This window comes from Lepidothrix coronata, unplaced genomic scaffold (genome assembly GCF_001604755.1).
Source record: "Lepidothrix coronata isolate B3197 unplaced genomic scaffold, Lepidothrix_coronata-1.0 Scaffold19, whole genome shotgun sequence".
Lineage (NCBI taxonomy): Eukaryota > Metazoa > Chordata > Aves > Passeriformes > Pipridae > Lepidothrix > Lepidothrix coronata.
In genome coordinates, this window is record NW_016690199.1 from 4492692 (window position 1) to 4515770 (window position 23079).

Here is a 23079-nt window from a genome sequence, read left to right on the forward strand (position 1 = left end):
GGTACATGAGCACCAAAGTGCAGCATGTGTCCCAGGCCTCACAGAGGCTGCAGGCAAGATAAACTATTGGTGATTTTTAAGGCTTTAGAAAATGAAACAAAACTAATAAACCCCATCCTGACATATAGGTAGGAAAAGGGAACAAATGCCAGGATGAGTTAATAAAGCACGAGCTGTGATCAACCCCACCAAGGACATGAGTTTGCTGTGACCCACACCCCAGCTTGTTGGCAGGAGGTGAAGGCAGAGGGCAGAAACCTGTGTCCTGATGAGGGCAAAACAGTCCTCCATTTGGAATTCTAGTGGCACAAAAAAATGATGTAGCCTGTGCCTTGTGTCCTTGATTCTGCAGCCTGCCCAAGTCATGCTTCACTGAGTCCCACCAACTCCAAAAATCCCTGTCTGTTATGTCCTCGGGCACAGTGATCTCACCCTGTCATGTTCTTTCTCCGTGCTCTTGGGAAATCACTTCCAAGGAACTGTCTTGAGAGGCAGTGTTCCTTTTCTTCTATTCATAGCTGTCTTAATCACACGTTTTATTCTTCCCTGTGTGGTGTTCATTATGCTGGCTTATGAGTTTCTTAGCTCATCAATTCTGCATTCTGTTCAAACTCAGTCAAAACACCTACATAAATAACTCAATGTACTGGCTGAGCTTAAGTTACAATAACACTTATTTGAACAATATGACAGTCATCAGACCAAGGTGTAACTAACTGGGAAGGGGGAAGAAGGCAGAAAGTTTCTTTGTTGCTCTAAAATCTTCTTGTTTGTTTAGCAAGTAATTTTTCAACCTCATTATATCTCAGAAATTCTCTGAAACAGGAGGGGTGCATTGTCAAATGTGGCTTCTTCGCTGTATCCAAGGGAATAAGATCCTTCCTAAGAACTCCAATAAAAGCAGCATTGTTAAATCCAAGTTCCCTCCTACCTAAGAAGTATGAACTACTGAAAAGTTCAGCGAGGGAGACAGAAGTCATGCAAGTGCCAATTAACACAACCTGTATTCTGAGCTGCTTACAGTGTCCAGCAGTGTCAGAACCTTACACAGCATCATGGACAGCCTTAAATGTGCAGCCAGGCATTCTGTGGGAGCTCACAATTCCTTATTTTGTTGAGAGTTAGAAAGGACACTCCTGCTCCTCATAGGGGCCCTGCAAGTACCATAATTTGAAAACTAGTTGGGTTCTAGATTGGCTGGAGCTCTTAAAAATTATGTTCAACTGCAACTGTTAGGGTGCTGGCTGCAGCCCTCAGTATTGTGTGTTTCTAGTTAGAATTCAATCTTTTATTTTTACTAGTTGATATTTTACTAGCCACTGACACAATTTAGAGTTGCATAAATAAAGGACCAGAGCCCTTGCTGGTGTTATTCTTCTGTCAGTTATCACAGGAACCTGGACCACATGGTCCAGACTCATGTACACTGAGCCACCCCTGTCTGAATCACAAATGTTCCTGGCTCACATCTCTTTTTACTGCCACTAAAAGGTAGAAATCCACATTGCAGCCACCTTTATAGTGTAGCCCTAAATTTCCCTTAGCCTCTAACATTCTTTGAATGAGAGGACAAGTCAAAGGTCATTTTTCTGTAAATGCCTGCTAGTGTTAACAGCCTCTCCAGCCCCAAAGGTCCTTTTTATTTCAATTCCATAAGTCAATAATTCACAAAAAGATAAAATATACAACATATCCCCTTTTAACCCCCAGCACTAAATAAAATGAGAACTGAAGACCATGTCCAGTACCTCAGGATATTGGCTACTTTGGCCAAGTCTTCTACTGTCATGTAACATCAATCAAGCAGTGATGCATATTCTGGGATTGCACAGATAATCCTTCTTGTGTTTAGAGAGACTATAAAGAACAAAATTACATAATAAAAAAAATTTATTGTAAACTATAGCAATTTAACTGCTTCTTACAGCAGATAATGCGGCCCTAAGTTATAATCTTCCTATATTCCAGAACAGTTTGTGGCAGCTTTTTTCATTTACTTTAGACAAAACTACGTCGGATTATATTAAAACTAGTTATGGAAATTATTCTGAACTGGGAAAGCTTTTATCAAAAGGCACACAGCTCAAGTTGACTGTACATCAGTCCTGAGATAAATACAGGAGTTGTGTGATACCACACTAGAAGATCTAAATTATATATAACTGGATTTATAGTTGTCAAGCCATCACATGAGACTATATTGTTAGAGCAGAAAAACAGAGGAAAAAAAAAATTAAGGACTGTCTCAGTTCAAATAAATTGAAAAACAATAACTTGAAATCTGGCAGCAGTAAAATTAAGACCAAAAATTACATTCTAATGTGAAAATAAAAATCATAGCATCATCAGGGAGTGCCTTCTCGCACATATGCACAGAGGAAGTATGCAAGAAGTCCTTTCCATTCTGATTCCAGTTTGTGGTATGAAAACTCACATCATGGCTAGGCTTCGCGAACGAAGATTTGGGAAGGCTCTATCCACATTTGCTACAGGCACGCTGGTGGCTTATGAGGCCAATACGTGACAGACATATCCGATTGCAAAAGGCACAGCAGAAAGACTCCTTAGATGGTGTATTCTGCAATACACGGTTCTTTCTGCGTTGCCTTTTTTCCTCGAGAGTGATCCTGCGTGTGTTCTCGAAGGAGACAGCTGCGTTATAGATGGTGTGTCTCCAGGCCTCCCAATTTGAGGCCAGAGTAGACCAGTTATGGTGATCAATATGGCCAAGGCTGAGATGTTGTTTCAAGGAGTCCTTGTATCTTTTCTTCGGGGCTCCTCTCATGCGGCAGCCAGTGGCAAGTTCACCATAGAGTAGGATCTTAGGGAGGCGGTGGTCCTTCATCCTTGAGACGTACCCTGCCCATCGCAGCTGTGTTCTCAGTAACATGGCCTCAATACTTGTGACAGCTGCTTGCTCTAGAACAGATGTATTGGTCACATAATCTGACCAGTGGATGTTTAAGATTGCACAGAGGCAGCGTTGATGGAAGCGCTCTAGGAGACGTAGGTGGTGGCGGTAGATGACCCAACAGTGTTACAAAACATCCATCTCTGGATGGATTGTTTTGCTGTTGTTCCTATCCTTTAGCTGAAAGCATCTATTTAGGAAGTGTGAAATCTTCCTTCCAGAAGGACTTGTGTATCCTCTGGAAGCTCCCCAGGCTCCCAGACTGTGCTTCCCTGTGTAGATTCCTCACCCTGCAGCACTGATATCCTATGGAATGTCTCTACTAATGTATTAGCTTCGGTTCCTAATTTTAGGACTTGCTATCAGCAGCAATCACTTTGTGTTTTTCCCAGCGTATTTTCTACCTCCTTCTCCTTCATAAATAAAATCCAAGCAATATCTACTCCTTAGAGAACTTGTAACATCATCAGATGTAAAGCTGCCTGTTCGGTTCCCAACATACCGGGCGATTGGGCAGGAGGCGGCTGTTTGCACAACTGCTGTCGAGACTAAGTAAAACTAGTTCAAGACAGAGCTAACATCTTCAACTACAGAAAGCAGAGGAACTCCCTGAAGCTATGTTCTGTGATCTCTTGAAATATGTGCTGTGGAAGATAACTGTCTGTATAAAGAATTTTAATAAAATCTTATCTATTTTTCCTGTCTTTTAAATGTGGCCTTTCTGTCCTTATTGAAGATAGACCAAGAAAGCCCCAGAGATACATATGTGCTGTTCATTTCCTGATTATGCACTCTAGATTTTTGCTACTAACAGACCAAAAAGAGAAAAAAGAGCTTTGTAAATGTTGAAATGTTGCCAACAGCTGTACCGTTCCTTTTCCAAACACAGGTATCCAGGGAGAAAGGTACCCCTGGGCGTTTTATTCTCTGTTTAGCAAGAAAACAAAATGAGAGAAGTGAACTATTTAGAATCCCTCCACGGAGCGCACGAAGAACAAACACAGGACAGGAAAAGAAAACCCTCACAGTGGTGTGTTTGTGGAGCACCTGGGGCTCATCACTGTGACTGGCACACAGACAAGTTTCATTAGCATTGCATGAAAAAGATGTGAACTCATCTAGCCATGAGTGAAGAAGTCTTGACTGCAGTTTTTTGGAGGAAAAAGCAACCTCTGCACTTGTGGGAGGGCAAGAGAAAATGAATACTAGCATTGCAGGCATCCTATTTACCTCCCCTCTTTCCCTGGACCAAGTGGCAACCCCACTTCTCTCTGTCCCCATGGTGACCCACTGGAAGGACTTGTTTGGGTGAAGGAATGGAGGCCATAAATCATCAGGGGGGCATGTGGTGTGCGCAGCCAGTTTGATGGCAAGCACTGCAGTAAGCACCAGTACCCCCTCACTGAGCACCAGCACCCAAGCTCAGCTCTCTGCCCCCTTGGAAAAGGCCCCAGGGTGCCCCACTGGCTCAAGAAACAGCCAAGAGCTCATCCCTGTGCCAAGAAACAGCTGGTAGGACTTCCTTATCAAGGGGATGTGAAGCCACCAAGGGGATGACATCCTACAAATGAAAGATCTCTGGGAAGGTCCTGTCCTTGTCCTGCAGGATGAAAGAGCTCCCTCAGCAGAGGGAGCAACCACCATACTGTCTGTTTCCCCAGGATATTGAAGTTACAGCTTTTATCAGACTAGACAGACATGCCTGGAGCTTGAGTGAAAGCTAAATATAGGAGCATCAGACAGCGATGACAAAAACACCTACCCACGTGGCTGCGCTCCGTGACTGAGAAAAGAGCAGTCTAACTTCCTCCAGACTCACCAGGTAAGCTCAGAGGTTGCCTCTTCCCTCACTCCTTTGGAGGATTAATATATACCTTTCTATTTCCTCATATATATCCTCTTTGCCTCAGGTTTCTTTCACTTATTAACCACTTTGGAGTTTCATCTGCTTTTTTCCAGGTTCTTTTACAGAAAGGAAACTCCACATCAAACTACACTTTGATGGTGGAGCTTTTTACTTGTTTTTCTGTTCACTTCTATCCCTTTTTACAGGCTAAGGTAGACAAAACCACTGCAAACCTCCCTGTTATTCTGGCTCTTGAAAAATGTGCTAATGGTTTTCCAAGATGGGTGTAACTCCTGTCACAGTCTACACCAACACCTGTATCCTGGTTTAAACCATGATTCTGTAATTTATCCTAATTCATTTGGCCTTTTTCTGGCATTTATATGCAGACTGGCATCAAAATTTAATCTGTTGTAAGGAGTGTGGCAGATGCACAAATCCTCAGCATGCCAGGCTGTTTCTGAGTGAAAAATACAGGGGAATGGAACCCTAAGAATACGCTCTTCAATTTAAAACTTACGTAGTACACCAGTTTCAAGGACCAACCCAGGTTATCTCCAGAGCTACAGATCTAAATTTATCCAGAGATGCTCCCCTTCCCCCATCTGCATTTCTGTGGCAGCTACCTACTTCTTGTTCAATGAACTAACAGAAGGGGGCTGAAAAATCTCACTATTGACTGCACACAACAGGATTTTTCTTTCCCAAGATTACACAGACTCTCCACAAATGTCAGTTTTAGAGAAAAAGTCTCATCTTTAGTTAGCAAATTGCAGATATTCTAGACTTTCCCCAAGGCAATTCTGTTCGCTCAGACCATCATCTGTGTGACTGAACAGCCCTTTGTCTCACCCAGTTCTCATTCTGGGCACATCACAGTGATGCAGGAGGAGGTGGTCAGTGTAAAGAAACCTGAGACACCTGACCCAGGGATAAGCAAGGCTGAGCCTGTTCTGACTGTGCTCACTGTGCTCCCTGAAGTCACCCCAGGGCAAAGCCTCCATCCCTTCATTATTCAAATTCCATTTCCAGCTTTCCTTTTCCTGGTAACTGTCAACTCTCCCTTTGTCTGCTCTACAAAGAAAAGTTCCTGTAAAACCCACAGTCAAGCTTTAGGAATAGGTAGCTCAGGTTCCTACAGCAGCACCACTGCACTAGGAAAGATCAACAGTTCTACAGGACATACAGGCACTCACCTGCCCCTCCATGAATCCTGTACAGCTAAAAAAGGACAGTCCTGTTTTCTCTGGAAATAGATGACTTTCCACTGACATCCACACCCACCTTAACTTCCCCACTCACACTCCCTGCAGAGAGCACAGTGCCATTGTGCCAGTGGGCAGAGGCTCAGCTGGAATCTGTTGGGTTCATTCAAACAACCCTTGTCCCTACAAACACACCTTTTGGGGAAGGAACTGTGAATCTCCAAACTGTGCTTACATCCTTTTCCCTTTCCCTGTGCAGGGCTGTTCATCAGAACAATATGATTCCAGTGAAAGAACAGAGCAAGTGCTCTCCAGCAATATCAAGACTCAAGAAATGTAAAAACCAGAGGTGCCATTTCCCTCATCTTCTGGCTACCTCTGGGCACTCGGGGTGTCAGCTGCCACAGCTCCCAGGCACAGGGTTGTAGGTCCCTTGCACTTTGAAGAGAAGGCAAGACAGAGGCTGGAGCTCAGAAGGAGTCTGGGCGTTCCAGGCAGCACCTGCCTTGGAACAGTTTCCTGGGTCCCAGAACAGATCCACTTCTGTTCCCCAGCCCCCCTACCAGCCTCTTCCAAAATGCTTTCTGGGTGGCCCTTAAAGATGCAGAAGGCCCTAAGCAGAGCCTTCAAGCTTAGCTTACATGGGTAGTGTCTGCCCAATCCTGACCCTCCTCTGCCCTTCCCCTTTTTCAACCACCAGCTCAGGAGGAGAGCGACACATTCTTGCTGCTTTCTTTGTTCTTCATCATTTCCCTGTCTTTACCACTCTTCCCTGTCCAAACATTATCTTCTGCCACCATCTACTCACTGCACAACCAAAACCATTCCAGCTCCCAAAGTCCCCTCCCAGGTATACACGATTCTCTTCCATCTTGATCTGTCTGCATGATTCCTCTTGTTTCAAGCAGAATTATTCTACCAGCAGCAGGCAGAGGAAAAGAGGGAACAGGTCTTCTGCCAGCTTGCTCCTGTTGCTGCTTCTCCTGTCCAGTGTTGTAGACAATGACCTGGTGAATTCTTTAAAGCAGGCCTAAGGTCATCAGCAAGTACGGAGAGTCCATTGCCTTCATAAATGCTAGTGAAATACATCAGAATTTTAAGAGTAGAAGAGGTCATTCTGATGATATTAGGTGAACCAGATACTGCAAACTGGATAAAAATAGGCATTCTTTCAGTGTATTTTCTCTGTTTCTGGAATTCAGGAGGGTAAGCAGTTCAAGTTTCTCAATTTTAACAGCTATTGAAGCATCTGCCTTCTCTGAGGTCCAATTCATTTATTTATATATTTGGTTTCTAGCACAGCCTGTGGCAGTAAATTCCAAAATTAATTACATGCAATGGCAAAAAACCTCCTTTTGATTTAAAACTGCTATCAGATTTCATTGTAGCTGTGGGGGGGAATTATGAATAATAGTCATTGCACATTGTTTCAGGCTCCAGAAGCACCTATCAATTCAGTAAGAGCATTAATCTGACCACTTATAGATTCAAATATTTCTTGATAGATATTTCTAGATACATTGGGCTCAACGATGAAGTACATAAATGTGGATCATCACTAATAAATTGTGGCGAAATCTCACTCTGCTCGATGTTGGTGCACATCTGGAGACAAAAGGAATCCTGACAAGCAGTCATGGCCCTTTTTCTTAGGGAAGGAGCCCCCAAAAGGAACAAAGCTGACTGGGATCATGTCTATAGCCATACAGACACTACTATTTTACAATGCTTCTTTCTCCTGTGCAGCTGGAGGGGAAAATCCTGAAGCTGCTTACCTTAAACTTTTTTAAGTGACTCTGCAGTGCTGTTGAAACGTGAATCAAACCATGAAATACAACAGCTGCTCTTTAAATATTATTATTATATATTCCTCAGGCAATAAATTCAGCCTGGCTGGGAGATGCTAAGATGTTCTGTTTCCTTCAAGGGTGTTCTGTCATGTGTCACATCTGCAGGTGCTTTATGTACCCAGGACAAAATTGGGAGCTCCTTTGAGTTCTCAATACAGAATTTTCATTTCTCAACTGAGCAAGGGCAGGGTATGGGTTACTGCACTGGGAGGGGAGTTGGCATTATCCACTCCTCTCACCATAAGGAAACCTTTCAGCTGTGTGATGACAGGAACCATTAGAGGGAGAAGCAGCACAGCAGCCCCCGCCTGGTGGCAGCACATGCACACGGGACAGACCCACACACAGAAGTAATAGAGTTTAAAATTAAAAAAAATTTAAAAATTCTCAGTGTTGCTTATGTGAAATAAGTTCCATTATTTATATCATGCCTTTTTTTATTGCCAAGTTTCCTTTTCCAGCAGAAACTCCCATCCTTAATAGGTAAAGCAATGATTTGAAATCCTGCCTGTTTCATTTGTCCCCAAAGGTGCAACACTTCATTGTTGTACAACACTCTGCTGAGAAATCCTCTTGTCTAAGCCAGCTGAGATACAGTTTTTCTGTTTAGACCTGTCTCACTAAGTATTCTGTTTATAATTCCCAAGGATCAGTAAAACGTGTCTAAGGGAGTAATGCTCTAATAAACCACAAAAATTGCCTGTTATACAGTCACCCCTCTGTTTAAGTACAGCTTAAAATAATTTCTTAGTTTAAGCATCCCCTTATTTTCCCCAAATCTGCCACTTCTTTATGGTGACCACTGATTCTCCCTGTCCTTAAGAGGATGACTGGATATTATATGACCTTCAAACAGTGAAGATGAATACTTTTCCATATACTGTTTTTGGATTCTTGTATTTAATGAATGCAATCACAAACCATTAATAACTAAATTTAGCTTTTATTAAGCATGACCGCACAACAGAAGAGACAAAAACATTTTATTTCACTTCTGCATTTTATTCTGAAACCACTGACCTCATTTTTAGGACTAAAGATCTCGCAGGTAAGAATAAGAAGAAAGAATGAAACAAGGTGCCAAGAATCAGTAATTCAAAAGCATTCTTCTTCCATACAGGAAAATAAATCAGGTTATGTTTTGCTGTATGAAAAACTAATGAAAAAATTATATATCAAGTTGTAGTTTGCATCAGAACATAATCTAGATCATCAGTTTCCTCTGACTTCCAGTTTTTGGTTAGGGAAAACCCCAAACCCCTTTGTTGCATGTATTTTTGAAAAACTAATGACAAAGAAAACAGGAAAATGCAACTTGCACTTAAAGGGGAAAAAAAAAAGTCACGCCTCTTGACTTATGAGCTTTTAGACATAAAATGAACAACTAAACCTAGATTTGCTTCATCTTTCATGTACCTTGCAATAAACCTGCTCAGAAGTATCACTGAAGTTTCATCCTGCTTTACATCAGTTTGTTTGATGAATAAACTCGTCCGCTCTAGGCCAGCAAACCTTAACTTTTGCAAAAACACAGGAACACATTCCAAACCGTATTTCAGTACACTGACACTAATCTTAAGGAACAGTCTTGCAAAACATGCATCCAAGACGGAATTAAATTTTAGACTAGTTGTAATACCTCATCCTCCGAAAGACTTCTAGAAATACTTAATCATTCAACAAAACAAGCTTGTGGAGCTGATAAACACTATTTCCTCTTTCATGCTGCTTTTCAGACTTGTCAACGATGCGCTGAGAATCCACCTAACCAAAAGAAGCAAGATGAAAGTCAGAATGCATTTCTAGTAATTTTTTCCTATATAACACAGTTTAAAAAAAGTCTTGAACAGTTTTGAGTTTCAAATCATACAGGAATTCCAGTTCCATGCCACACATTGCAACAAAAGAGCCAGTGCTGTATTTCATGGTTTGCCCAGAATACTACTCCATAATCAATTCCAAAGCATTACAGGTAGTATTTTATGTGATGATATAAAAAAAGCTGTCCTGAGATTCTTCAAATGCAGTGGGGAAAATCCTGATCCAAGGCCTGTACATTAGCTTCTTATAAAAACTGAACACCAGTAAAAGTGAATAGGAGATTATCTTCATAATTCCAAGGATAACTGAATTTGAAATATGAAAATAGAAACACTTAGGCCTAAGGCAGTATATTACAATACACTCTAAAAAAATGCCTTCTATAAACAAGTGCCCTTGGTGCTCCTTCTCTGCCCCTCTTTTCAGAGGGAGGGACCCAAACCCCTGCTTTATACCCCCCTCAGGGTGGGAGAGGCACAGGGAGGGAGGGTGTGTGTAGCACTTACTCCTGCACTCAGCAATTCTTCATCTGCTTTTAATTAAGAAACTGCACTTTTTCTTCAGGAGATCTAGTGGCCTGAAGAGGCCCTCACAGAAAGAAAGGTAAAATTTCTAACAGAGTAGGAAGCTAGTACAGTTTTCAGCTTTATGAAACTCTGCTGGGTCTCTAGAAAACTGGCCTCCTGCCTGATCCCACCACATCTCTTCTAAAACAAGCCACATTTCTCTCCACCTAGAAAGGAAAAGCCACCTCAAAGCACAGCATCTCAAAACAAAACTAAAATGCACTGCATTCAGACAAATTCTATACGAGGAAAATTTAGCTATGGCTGCTTAATAGAAAAAAGAAATAGAACATGTTAACTTCCAGCAAATGTAAAGTTGCCTTTACAATCTCTTTAAACTTAAAACCCATAGAGAGTTCTGCTTGAAAAGATTAAGTATTTACATACACAAAATTAAAAACCAAACTACTCAACTAATAAACAGACTCTACAAAAAGAGTGTATCAATAGAGACTGATGCATACACAAAAGTGCTTAAATGTGACTCTACAGTGCTTTCAGTATTTTCAAGTTCAAGAATCAAAAAGAAGACATCCTTGCAAAGGAAATTCTCCCTTTTAACACTCTTAACTCCTCAAGAAAAAAGAAGTTTAAAAAAGTATCTTTACACCCTTACCTGATTCCATGCATATTGGTTCTCACACCACGTAGGAACAATTTTATCTCGAGGCCTTGATTTGCAGATTAAACTGAAATTACATAGAAATGGCCTTAAGTAACACACTTGTATTTGATTAATTATGAAGACAAAGGATTTTTTTATACTAGATACAACCAGGTATTTATAAGGTGTCTGTGCTGAAGGGAATCTTAAATTTCCTTGTTAATCTAGTCTGATTTGTTCACTTCTCTGTACTTCGCCCCTCTAGTGTAAAAGTCAAAATACACTTAATGTCTCTGTGAAAATCTGTATCAGAATGTATTTCTTCTAAAGAATATAATGAGGTTTTTTTATTACAAAGTACTAGAATTTGCAACTATGATTTATTCTGTAAGTTTTATGTATGCTTACTCACTAGAATGTATAATACAGCTAGTTTTAGGGTATTTTATTTTGCATGACAACTCAATTACTATAGATTGTCTGTCTGCTCCAGTTATTTCCTCAAGCTGTGCAAAGTACAATAGTAGCAGACATTAATTAATTCTGTCTAGATGTGTTTTTCAAACACTGATTTTAGTCTTAAGTAGTAGTGACATGTTGTAAATACAATTAGCTTTTGAAAAATGAAAAAAAAGTTATGAAAGACTGTTCAGGCTAAATTTCTACCTATGTACTCTTATGTTAGTTTTTTAAAAAAGTATAATTGGGAAAAAAATATTCAAAACCAAGAAAGATTTTACACAAGGGAAAAGAAGAAATCCTTGCAATAATCAGACTGTTTATCCCTTCAAATATAAACATATAAAAATAAAATAAAATTTTAAATAAAAAAAAAAAGCTGTAGGATCATTGGAAGACAACGAGTAAAAGCATAAAAGTTCCAAGAGAGAAAAGGCTACCACAGAAAGGTATAAAATCCTGAAGAAAAAAAGCCCAGAAGGCTGATGAGAATGACCAAGTCAGGCAGTTGGTGCTGAGTGAGCTGGGGAACAGGTCAACGCTGAGGACCTGAGCCAAGGAGCTGCACAGGCTGCCCCTTCCCCTCCCAGATGGCTGGAGATGTCTGAACAATCAGTCCCAAAGAGGTGCCAGAACAGTAGCAAGTATTCACATGTCCAAGGAAATAGCAGTGACGTTTTAGTGCCTTCAATTTTGCACGTAAGTGCTGAATGAGCACGAGCTGTTACTGTCACCTCCAGCGGAGGGTTTGTGGCTTTGCTTCTTTCTGCCTACCCACATTCCTTGACTTCTCTATTGTTTATGCTGTTTTAATTTCATTTCCAGTGCCTCAAAAGATAAGGCTGACCCTGCACTTGTTAATTTATCATGCAATACGCCTGAACTTTGAGTTTTGGAAATAGGAAGTATGGGTGCTTGCTTTTAAGTTAAGGCAATGTAATAAGTTTTTTTCACATATAAGAAAGAAAAAAAAAATCAACTGAGCGGGTACATTCAAAACCAAGAAACACTTGAAAAAAAATCAGCATAAACAGCTGCTTTGATAATAATTTTGATAACCTTGGGTAAGAGCAGCTAAGCTTAAAAGCTTCTGATCTTTATCAACATGAGGAACTGCCTCACTCTAGCATCATAAAGTTACTTCAGAAAAGCTCTACTGGCAAAAAAGCTCATATTTCCTAGAGATGAGGCTAATACTAGAGTCCATAACATAACTCTTAATTCATGTCTGAACCAGAGCTCTTCTTAACACAGGTTTAGTAGAGAGCCAGGTCAGGATGAGAAAATGCTCCTGCTGATACAGACAGCACTAAAATGCACACTGTGTGTACAAACAAGGGAACATTTTTCACACTATGCTCAGCAGTGGCAGACATAGGAAAGAGCTGTTACAGGGATACTTTTTTGCACTACTTCCTCTAAACTACAAGCTGAAAAAATTCTCAAGGTTGGCTGCACTGCCTCACAATGGTCTTTTCAGAACCACTGCCTGAGTTACAAGAAGCAGGGGGGCTTGCTGGGAAAAAGGGCAGGTAGCCTTATTTCAGTTCCCAAATTAGCCTGGGACTTCCAGTTAACTTGGCCAACACCCATCCTGCACAGGTCTGCTGAGGGAGGAAAGGTAGCACACACGACCCAAATTTAATATACAGGGAGAAAGATTTTAAATCTTTCTGCACTCTTATGCCATAGGACTTCATTAGCTTTGTCCTTGGTGCAAAAAAAAAAAAAGATACATAAGAACTGGTATCCTGCAGAACAGGTTTTACAGTCTAGGTTTTATGACTCTTAAGTGATCAGGCTTCCCTGAAGAACCAGTGCTTCCACAAGAAGTCTAACGTTGTTTAGTATACTGCTTTATAAATAAACAAAGTAAATGAAATGCATCATTAAATGAGAGCGTACATTATTTTTCCAAAGCCTAATCTGAGCTATGCTTCAAGCAATCATTCATCCTGTTTTTGCTGAGACTGCAAACAGATCTTATTTCTACAAAATTATTACCATAGAAGCTTCTGACGAATATTTTCCTGCAGCTGTATCATTTGCTCTTGTCCAGAATATACTGCACGTTCACAGAGCAGCTTATTAATGGATGTCCTTAAGTTGTTTATCTGTAAAACATCAGTGACAGAGTATAACCCAAAACCAGCACTAGGTTTGTATTGTATTACACTGTCATGAAGGTGGTCATGGCACCCATACCATCCAACTTCAACCAGAATGTTATTTGCATAAGCAAAAACATCTGAAGCTTCAGAAACATTTCTTCCTGCAGTTGTATCTCTGCTGGTCAAAGATGTTACTAGTTCAGCCACTTGATATCACAATCTTCAAGGTTACTGAGATGTGCCATAAACTACAGAGGCTACCACTTACCTGGACTTTCTCCATCACAGAATTCCTTCTGTAAAAGTTTTAAGAATATTCTCTATCTCTCCTCAATTTTCACACAAACAACAGCTTAGTGTTACCATTCTGGATAAAGCACCATGAATGCAGACATCCCACCAAGTCAGTGTTTTCAGCAAACAACAGCTCACAGGTGTGTGCACCAGCATGTCCACTGCGTCCTTAAAAAACCTCTAGAAAGCACTGGTCACCACCTCACATACCTGCTCTGTACACAGACCTGACCAGGGCATGTGAGGTCCTTCACTGGCTAAGGCACATGTCACTGTCCTTCACAGCACATTTTATGTACGTGTTTCCCTCTGACAGATCTCACTCTGTGAGATGCAAAAGGCTGTAATGAGGAACGCGGGGGCTTTATCATTTGTTTGGTTGATCTGCTCTGAGAGAAGTAGCTCGATACAGATGACTTATCAGAGCTGTAAAATCAAACTGAAGCCTGCAAAGCAGCAATGCCAGGCTTGTCAGTAAAAGCCATAATAATCCTACGAACAAGGCTAACAAGTATTGACATCTGGTTAGTGCAAAATTGATGCTTTTGTTTTGGAAAGTGTATAAAATTCCGTAACATTTTATTTGTTTAAAGTGTAGGGAGGGGGCAACTGTCTCTCCTTATAAGAATCCAAGATTGTAAACAGGCAGTACATTAAAAAAATCCAAACAAACAAAACCAAAGAAAAACCCAAACAAACAAATCAAACAACAACCCTCCCAAACTAACAGGTCCAAACAAGTTTTTCTGTTAATTCTGAGAGTTAACAAGTTCTGATGCACTGACTTCTACTGAATTCCTACTGTGGCAAAAATTCTTATGCAAGTTTTACCTCTATTATGTCTTCCATTCCAAATTGCACATCAAATGTCAGGGCCATATCATTTTCTGGAAGCAGTGGAGCCCCAGAAGTCCGACTCCAACCCAAACCACACAGAACACCAGTAAAATACTTTCCAGTTTTATCAACCCTGCATGAAAAAGAAAGAAAACAGTCTCACCTAGAGATGAAGAAACTAAACTCATATGAAGACAGACTTAAATGAACTTGTCTCAAGCCATGCGAAGCAAGACGTGTGTTTTAAAGATGCTAAAACAACTGAGATGTATTCACACTCAGTCATACTGTTTTTTTAAAATCGAGTGATGAAACAAAACTAAAGTTCTGGTTACGAAAACATATACTCATAAAACTTATAAAAAATCATACATAAGCAAAATTAAGGAATGCTAGCTTCACTGTGTTGAAATTACAATCTACAAAAATACCAGATTTTAAAGGAAACACAACAGAAATGCAACTGCCAGAACTCAGCTTTTACAAAAAGTTACTGAAGTTCCTCTTCTCATGTAGGTTTAAAACAGCCAGTTCTACATTCCATTTTCCTAGCCATCCAGCACAACTGTCAGGAACTGTACTGCCTTATCACGAGGATAGAATCTGCAGCACCAATTCATACATACATGAACAAGTTATTTTAGCTACATACTATACTAAAGCTCATAAAAAATACCAGGAAGAGAATAGATAAAAATGCTGAAAGCAGAGGAAAAAAAAAGTCTGTCAAAAATTTCTGAGGGTCCTAAAAATAAAGAACAACCACTTTTTAAAATGCACAAATACCTGAGTTCTATTGCTGGAGCAAACAGCATACTGAGGAGTGCAAGCAGCCCAGGAATAGGAGGCATCAAAGATGTTTCCCCTAAAAACAGAGTAGATCCTGACACCAAAAGAAAAAAAAATTAAAAGGAGCATCTAACGAAAATGAAACCTAAAAAAGATGTAACACTGAACTACAGTGACATATTTAGTAACAGAACTACTCATAAAACCAGAAGTCTAGAGAAACCAACCACACATTTTTATAAGGCATTACCAGCTGCATTTACTGATATATCAGCAGCAACCAGCAACTGTTGAAAGGGATCTTCTGCAGTATCATGGACAACAACAGAGTTTATGCTCTCCTTACATATGAAAATATTTCTGGGGAAGAAATAATAAATATTTTCAACATTAAAAAACCCACACTAAAATCCATACAAACAAATAAATGAAAGAATGATTTCAAAGTCACAATGCAAACTCAAATAGTTGTTACTGGTTATTTAGGTTACTTGAATGCCATTTAGCAGATGTATAAGATAGTTAATAAATCTCTCTGTAAGACAATAATGCACCTTTGATAAAACTATTCTTAAGATTTTAAAATAACCATAGTATGCATATTAATGCACTTCAGGCCTGACTACTTCAGTCTTTTCAATGAATAAAAATTCAGTAAAAATCTGTAAGAATAATTAGGACGGGTTTTGCCTATTTATTGACAATAACATCTAAGAACATGATTATACTTCACACTAAAAGTCTTCTCATACCTGAACCGGGATACCCTAGTCAGACTGTAGCATTTCAGCTCATAAGGACTGAACGGGCCCGAAACTGTTACCTTCAAAAAAAGGGAGAGAAAAATAACATTCTAGTTAGCCAGCACCTGGATCTCTCCAAATCAAAATTCTTTTTAAATGAAAGCCAAAATGCATTTCAGCATGTACTAAGCAACAGTGAGCTGATAAACTGATAAACAACATTTCCATTGTAGTCATCTAAAGCAAACTTTGCTTGTTGAGGCATCTAAATAAAAATAATCTATTTTCACAGGTGCTGGAAATTCATTACTTTCCTCTGGCTTAGACACAAGTTCAGACTTCATAGATCACTTAAAATCAGGTTGGTTTTGTTTACATGAGCAGGCCTTTAATCTTGAAAATACCTCACTTTATCTAAGTGAGCCGTTAAACAGGACTACTCCTGTGGGTAAACGGAGCATGATTAGGTTCTTGAAAGACTGAAATTTTGTCAGGTCTGAAACAGAGAAAGAATTAGAATGTAGATGAGGCCTAACTTGTAATCAGAATGCAGAACAGGAGAAACATTCTCATGTTTTACATTCCAACTTAGCAGTGATTTGACATCTGAAAACATGTAAGTAAGAACGAATTCTGAGTTTGGAACTGGCAGAGGAAAAGTATCCACAGTTTCATTACTATCAGTTGCTGGAGAATTCGCTGCATCAATTATCCCAGCTGCCTATCTACCACTAGCTGAGGAAGAATGAAACACTATGTATAGTAAAAACCATGTTCAAATTTTCTGAAAAATTGATAGGATTGTAAACTTGCTTTTTGCTATAGTTTATGTAAAGAAGACTACCTATGGAAACACTGTGTTCAGTTTTTTACTTTTATGGCTGTTCTGCACTGTTTCAAAGTGCTGCCTTAGAATGTGTTAGAAGAGCTGGTTAACTTAATTCTAAGACTATACTTCAAAACTCTGTTAAAAGCTGCAGCAGTGAAATGGTGGTCACACTATGGCTTTCTACCAACAGAAAGTAGGATGCCCTATGAGAGGCACCAATTGGTTGTTTCAGGTACTGTCAGTCCTCATCTCCATTCTAACAGTGTGAGAAGCAGGGTCATGTAATGACAGGACAAAACCACCACCCAAGTTACCTTATGGGTTGGTGCATCAGACTTATTGTCAGAAAAACAGTTTAACAATCTTCCAATGAGATGCTTTTCTTCCTGTCTTGAAGATACAGGCACTTGCTTTTCTTTCTTTACTTCATCCAAAAGTAACTCCTTGAGCAAATTGTGGCTTTGCTACACAATAGTGGAAGAGTGTTAAAACTTTAAAACAATTATGTCTTTAAAAAATTTACAAAACAGGTCCTACACAAAGAAATATTCTCATACAAATACAAAAACTGATTTTCCAATGACTTTTTAGATTATACAAAACATAAAAACGGAAGACAGTTAAAACTATAAAACAGCTACAGTTTCTCATAATTTCAAGTAACAGTGGTACAGTTGAATTGATGAAATAACTTCCTGGGAAATATCTCTTCCAAAAAGGGTGTCAAAACAGCAATACTTTCGGCCAACAGCTCAATATCCATTATGCACACACATAAAAATACCCTGTCGTACTCAAGTATTAACCTTGCCTACTCCCAAGCCACTGGTCAGTGCTTCAGCTCAGCTTCTCAGGACTTCAGGCAGCCTGAACCGAAATAAATCAGAGTAAGAAAAGCAGCAGCAGCTCAGTCAATACATACTTGTGATTCGTACGATTCTTCTGCTAGTTCGGCATAACGTTCCTCAATGAGCACGTCTCGAATGTTCACCAGGTCTTTGCACCTGGAGTAGCGGAAAACATCCACGTGCAGAACCCCGTGCACGACTGAATACACGTGCACCAGCAGACTGCAGCCATCGACCAGCGAGGCAAATCTCTGGCTGGCGCTGTAACTCCACCGTTCCCCACACACGATCGATCTGGCAGACGGACGCATCTTGCATATCTTGAACTCTAAAGCCTAGAGCAAAAACATTGAAGACAACACTTGCCCGAGTAGGGAATCAGCATGAAAGTATCTCATTTCCTCCCCAAACCGTTTGAATTAATAACTGTAAATTATTTCATAATTATTGCGGCGGCTTATGTTAATTCCTAGGACTGCTGTAAAGCTACTGGCATTATTCCTATTCCATCACTGACAACACAGCTGCACATGACATCTCATATCCCTTCAATATAGTATGTAGTTGCTAAGGAATAAGAGCAAACAGTGCATAAAGGATAATTTGGTATTAATTCACTATTCACATTGAAATCTTAGGAGCACAGAGATGTCTTCTCTGGAAAAAAAGCTTCACAGTCCACAGTTGTTTTCAACTAAGGTAAGAGAAAACTTGGCAAGACCACTGCAGGTCTTCTGTCCCTGGCAGGCAAGAGTAATTAATTTCTCATTTAACCCCTTTCCACAATCACTATCTGTAATTATGTCTTTGAATGAATTCACAACAGAAACCCTATTTTTTTTCTAGCCAGTCTTTAAAACTAGTGATTAAAAGATTAGGCCTGAAGCAGAAATACATTTCTGTTTAATACAAGTGTAGAAAATACAAAAAAAAAGGATGCTTCTTGTGAAAATTATTTCTACTTATTTTTTTACATCAATTATAAAAGAAAACTGAAGAAAATTAACCCTGTCAAGATCTAATCCTAAAAAGAGATCAATAAAATAAAATCATATTTCTGCTGGTCCACTTCTCATTTTTATCAACACATGCTTCAGAGAATACAGTTAATACAATACACCTATTTCTATTAGCTTAAAAATATCTCGACGAGCACTGAAAAGCTGAATTTCAGTTGAAGTCTATTTATTTGTAAATACAGCTCAAGAGAATTATTATTCTGAAAAACTAGCTACAAAATCCCTCACACTTGCGTTACAGGTCACTTGATCTGTAATATATTTAATCATGAAGAGACTTCTGCCTGAAAAGGTCCAAGTAAAGCCAGCAGTTCAAAGAATAGTAAAGCGGCACAAAGCAAAACCACAGACCTCTAGCTTTGCAAAATTTAAAAGAGGTATCCCCCTATGTATTTGTCTGGTAATGCAGCAGAGCAGGAGATCTGATGGAGCAAAAACACTCTGCACAGTAACTGTACAGAAGGTACTTGCCACAACAGACTTGTGCCATGCAGACAAGCAGAAATACTGTGCTGCCACTTACCTGCAGTAGGAGCAGCTGGGTTTAAGCAGGGATCTATAGATTAAGCCAGCCATTGACAGTTTCTCCTCTCTGGGCTGTATAAAGCACTGACATTTGCTCAGGTGTTCTTTAAACTAAAGCAAAGCTGATCTACTGCTCAGCCTGTTACTCCTGAGCACTGTCTGAGGATCCAGAGTAACATTCTCCTACCAGGGAGAAGTTCTACTTCTCATAGAACTGACTCACAGCAAACAAACAACAGCAAATGGCAGCTCTCTCCTTCCACTGTTCCTGTGATTACAGGTGGAAGACAGATCCCACTTTGCTGTCCCCATAGAAACAGGACTAGTTTCAAACATTCAGTTTAAAAAAATGAATACAAAATGCTTTATACATCCAGTCAGGCAGAAAGTTCAGGGGTTTATTTTTTTTTCCCCATTTTTTTTCCTTTTTTCCCCCCTCTAGGAAGGGCCCCTGAAAACATAAGGCTGGACTGACATTAAATACAACGTAGTTCAATTAAATACAACGTAGTTCAGTTATACACAATTCCTGCTCCATGAATACACATCTGTGGAAAACACCTATTAGCAAAGGTGATTTGTAGGTATTTGCATCAGCAAAATATGTATTATTTAATTATTATTCTGAAAAGCATTCTCTGTTTTGAAGCACACTCCTGTTTGCCAGGCCAGACACTAAAATATCTAGTAAGCAGCAGCAAAAAGCACCACCCCTACCTGGAAAGGAATCCCTTGAAGACAGCTTGGAATCTCTTTTAATTTATTTAAAGGCACTTCTGATCTATTGCCATAATCCACAAAAAAAACCTGGAAGAAGAAAGAAGAGTATCTGCAAAGGTTCCACAACATTAAAAGTGCTATTTTAGTGACAAGAAAAGCCACAACTTGAGTTTAATAATTACAGTACAACACAATCTTATCAAGTGACATGGAAGCAAATTCAAAGTCTGGAAAACATGCAAATGAAGTCATGTCAAAAAGAAAAGGTCAGAATTTATCATGCCTGTTATCTGATCCCTTGGCTAAAACATCCACTTCTGATACAAATAATCCACTAAATCTAGAAAAGGCAAATTTCTCTTAAAGGCTCCAAATTTTCTCCCCACAATTAAAGCTATGTAACCTTACTTCTTAACAGTGAGTGATACCTACCTAATTTACTACCTAAATACTGCTTTTAGATAAGCTAATGTGAACATGTATCCAGTGACTGTTTAAAAATTCAAAACAGAAAGTGATGAGCACTGTTATTCACTAGCTTTCCATGACTAACCAGATAGCAATATTCAGTATTAACTCAAGTGGTGACACCCAGATAGGTTAAGAAATAAAAGAAACTCAAAGGAGGAACTGGCTGTGCAGAGGCCAATCATACAAAACTGAGAAAAACTGTCCTTAAACTGCTGAAAAGTATTAGCCTGAAAAATTAGTATCAATCTTGAACTGTGAGACTGAGGTCAAAACAAAGTTGAGGAGTGAGATGGAGACCAGGAGAGTCAATACAGTATGTGAGATGAGAAAGAGTGCAGCTTGCTTCAATTAACAAAAGGGAGTGCAGGACGAAAATGAGACAAGTAACTAGAGGGGAGAGGAAGAAAAGAAGAAGAGATGTCAACAAGGGCAAGAAACACTGGCAGAACAAGCTTAGATGAATTTGCCGTGAATGACTAAAAATTGCCAATACAATGGAGACAAGAAACTTATTTTCAGATGGCTCTCACTATATTTATGACAAGGAAGTAATGGGGCTCCTGCCAGCAATGCACGACTGTACCCAAGCATTCCTTGCCACGTTTTCAGATTTACTGGAGGTTTTAGTCTTTATTTTGTTTTGCTTTGCTTCAGCACACAAGACCCTTTACTGTATCCAACTAGAGCGTCTCAATTTAATACTAAAAAATCTCATGCTCTGGAAAAAAACATAATTAATCTACTCTAGCCAGTGATTTGTAAAAAAAATAAAGAAAGGCAAAGCTCCAGGATTGTTAACCCAATTACATCCTATCAACTTAATATGACATAGCATATTACCTCAGCAAAATCTCCATGAACATACAGAACACAAGCTCTGTAGTATCCTCTGTTTTCCAGATAAGCGAATGGTGCCAGACAAAGCAAATCTGGACGTGGAGGCACTGATAAATCCATCAGGTTCTGATAGTTGATTTCAGCAGTTAGAGCCTCGAGTACAGTCCTATTTTTTTCATCTATCCTGTAACCCCAGAAGTGTCCAACTTCTACTATCTGAAAGTAAAGTAGTTAGACAAGATCAGAGTTCATATTATTTTATACTTTTACATCAAATACAACACTCATCTGAGCAAAATACATGAAAACACTCCTATTCCTGACACATACAGTTCACATACTGCAATAATGCAGTGAAGCATTTGTCTCATAATTAGATGTTATCTGAAAATGTTTATTTTCTGTGCTACTGCAATAAACTTTTCATCTGAACAGATTCATATAAGCATTACTAAAAACCAGAAAATTAATCAAAGACTGCTTCCATTTTTCTAAACCAAATTAACATCCAAGAAAATCAAGGCCAACAGTTGATTAGACAGATGCATACAGATTTGGTGCACTTTTCTTATTAGTGACAGAATACCAGTTAGTTACATCTATCAGCAAATCAGCATTGTTACTGTTATGATTAGCCATACTTTAGGAAACTGGTAAGAACATACACCTATTTAAATAAAACTGATTAAGTCATCTTTTCAAATGGCTTACTGAATGCATAGAACCATTTCAGATCTTATATCAAATGCTTGTGATAAAAACCAATCTTTATTTACAGTCATTAAAGCTGACACATTGAAACAGAAGTAGCACAAGCTAAGTGACTGCAATGGGTCTGATCAAATTCATTAACATTTTTTAACCAAGAGACTCAGCTGAATAAAAGGAGGAAAATATTCTTTTCTGCACTTGCAAAACATGCCACTACCGTCAAGAGCTGTTTTAATACTTCATCCTATCACTTCCCCTTCCTCAGTGGTTTTAATGTTTTTATTATTATTTCTATTTTGGCAGAATATATATTGCTGTTACTCAACTCTAGAAGATGACAGTTAACATTTAAAAATTCTCATCTTCAGATTTCAGAAGTATATATATACACATAATTTTCTCCAATACACTTTCATGCATATTTTTCCAAATAAGCATATACTACCATTAATTCATCTCATTTGTCATATGTACAATTTGTGAAGAAAACTGGCAGGTAATAATAACGAGGTAAATGGCCTAAATACCTACTAATTCTCATTTCTGTAGTTTACACAAGTATTTTACCTCTTTTCCATTAATGCGCTTCACATTTATTCCTACTTCCAGCTAACGTTTACTGCCAGCAAATCCCACAAATTCTGTCAAGTGCAAACATGTGAGTACTGTTTAACAAAGAACTACTAAAAATTAGACCAAGAATATTCTCCACGCTTCTGACAGATACTTCCTGCTAAAAACATTATCAGTACCCGTTTTTTTGATTTAAGCTTATCAGATATTAATCTCTACTAAGCTATCTAGGTACTAATTATTAGATGTGACCTACTTCGGATGTAGAACATTCCTACCTCCGTTATCTTGATGCACAGAAAACGACTTGGGATCATTGACATTTCTAAAGCACCAAATGAGATTTCCACAGGCTCCACTGTCTGCTTCTGACAGTCTACATTTACTCTAAAAAATGTATGGAATAAAGATGCTAAATGCTTCACTCACAAGAGAAAACTCAAGGAATCAATTTTTTTCACTTTCATTTGCTTCTCAAAGTGTCCCTGGGGCACATTTATGTACTTAATG

The 23079-nt window shown here is 39.1% G+C and overlaps 1 protein-coding gene across 2 annotated transcripts in view; it reads right to left on the reverse strand.

The window, feature by feature from the left end:
• Positions 1–8798: 8798 nt before the first annotated feature.
• The window catches only part of TDRD9 (tudor domain containing 9), a 72685-nt gene continuing 58404 nt past the window's right edge, over positions 8799–23079 (reverse strand). For both annotated transcript variants that reach the window (XM_017807654.1, XM_017807653.1), the window contains exons 25-36: positions 22848–22956; positions 21289–21501; positions 19975–20064; positions 17788–18048; positions 17180–17329; positions 16046–16116; positions 15544–15653; positions 15291–15387; positions 14499–14637; positions 13267–13376; positions 10816–10888; positions 8799–9576 (exon numbers count right to left, since the gene is read on the reverse strand). In XM_017807654.1, the coding sequence (XP_017663143.1) occupies positions 9481–9576; positions 10816–10888; positions 13267–13376; positions 14499–14637; positions 15291–15387; positions 15544–15653; positions 16046–16116; positions 17180–17329; positions 17788–18048; positions 19975–20064; positions 21289–21501; positions 22848–22956 (1519 nt within the window). In that variant the 3' untranslated portion in view covers positions 8799–9480. The remainder of the gene's footprint in view (positions 9577–10815; positions 10889–13266; positions 13377–14498; positions 14638–15290; positions 15388–15543; positions 15654–16045; positions 16117–17179; positions 17330–17787; positions 18049–19974; positions 20065–21288; positions 21502–22847; positions 22957–23079) is intronic.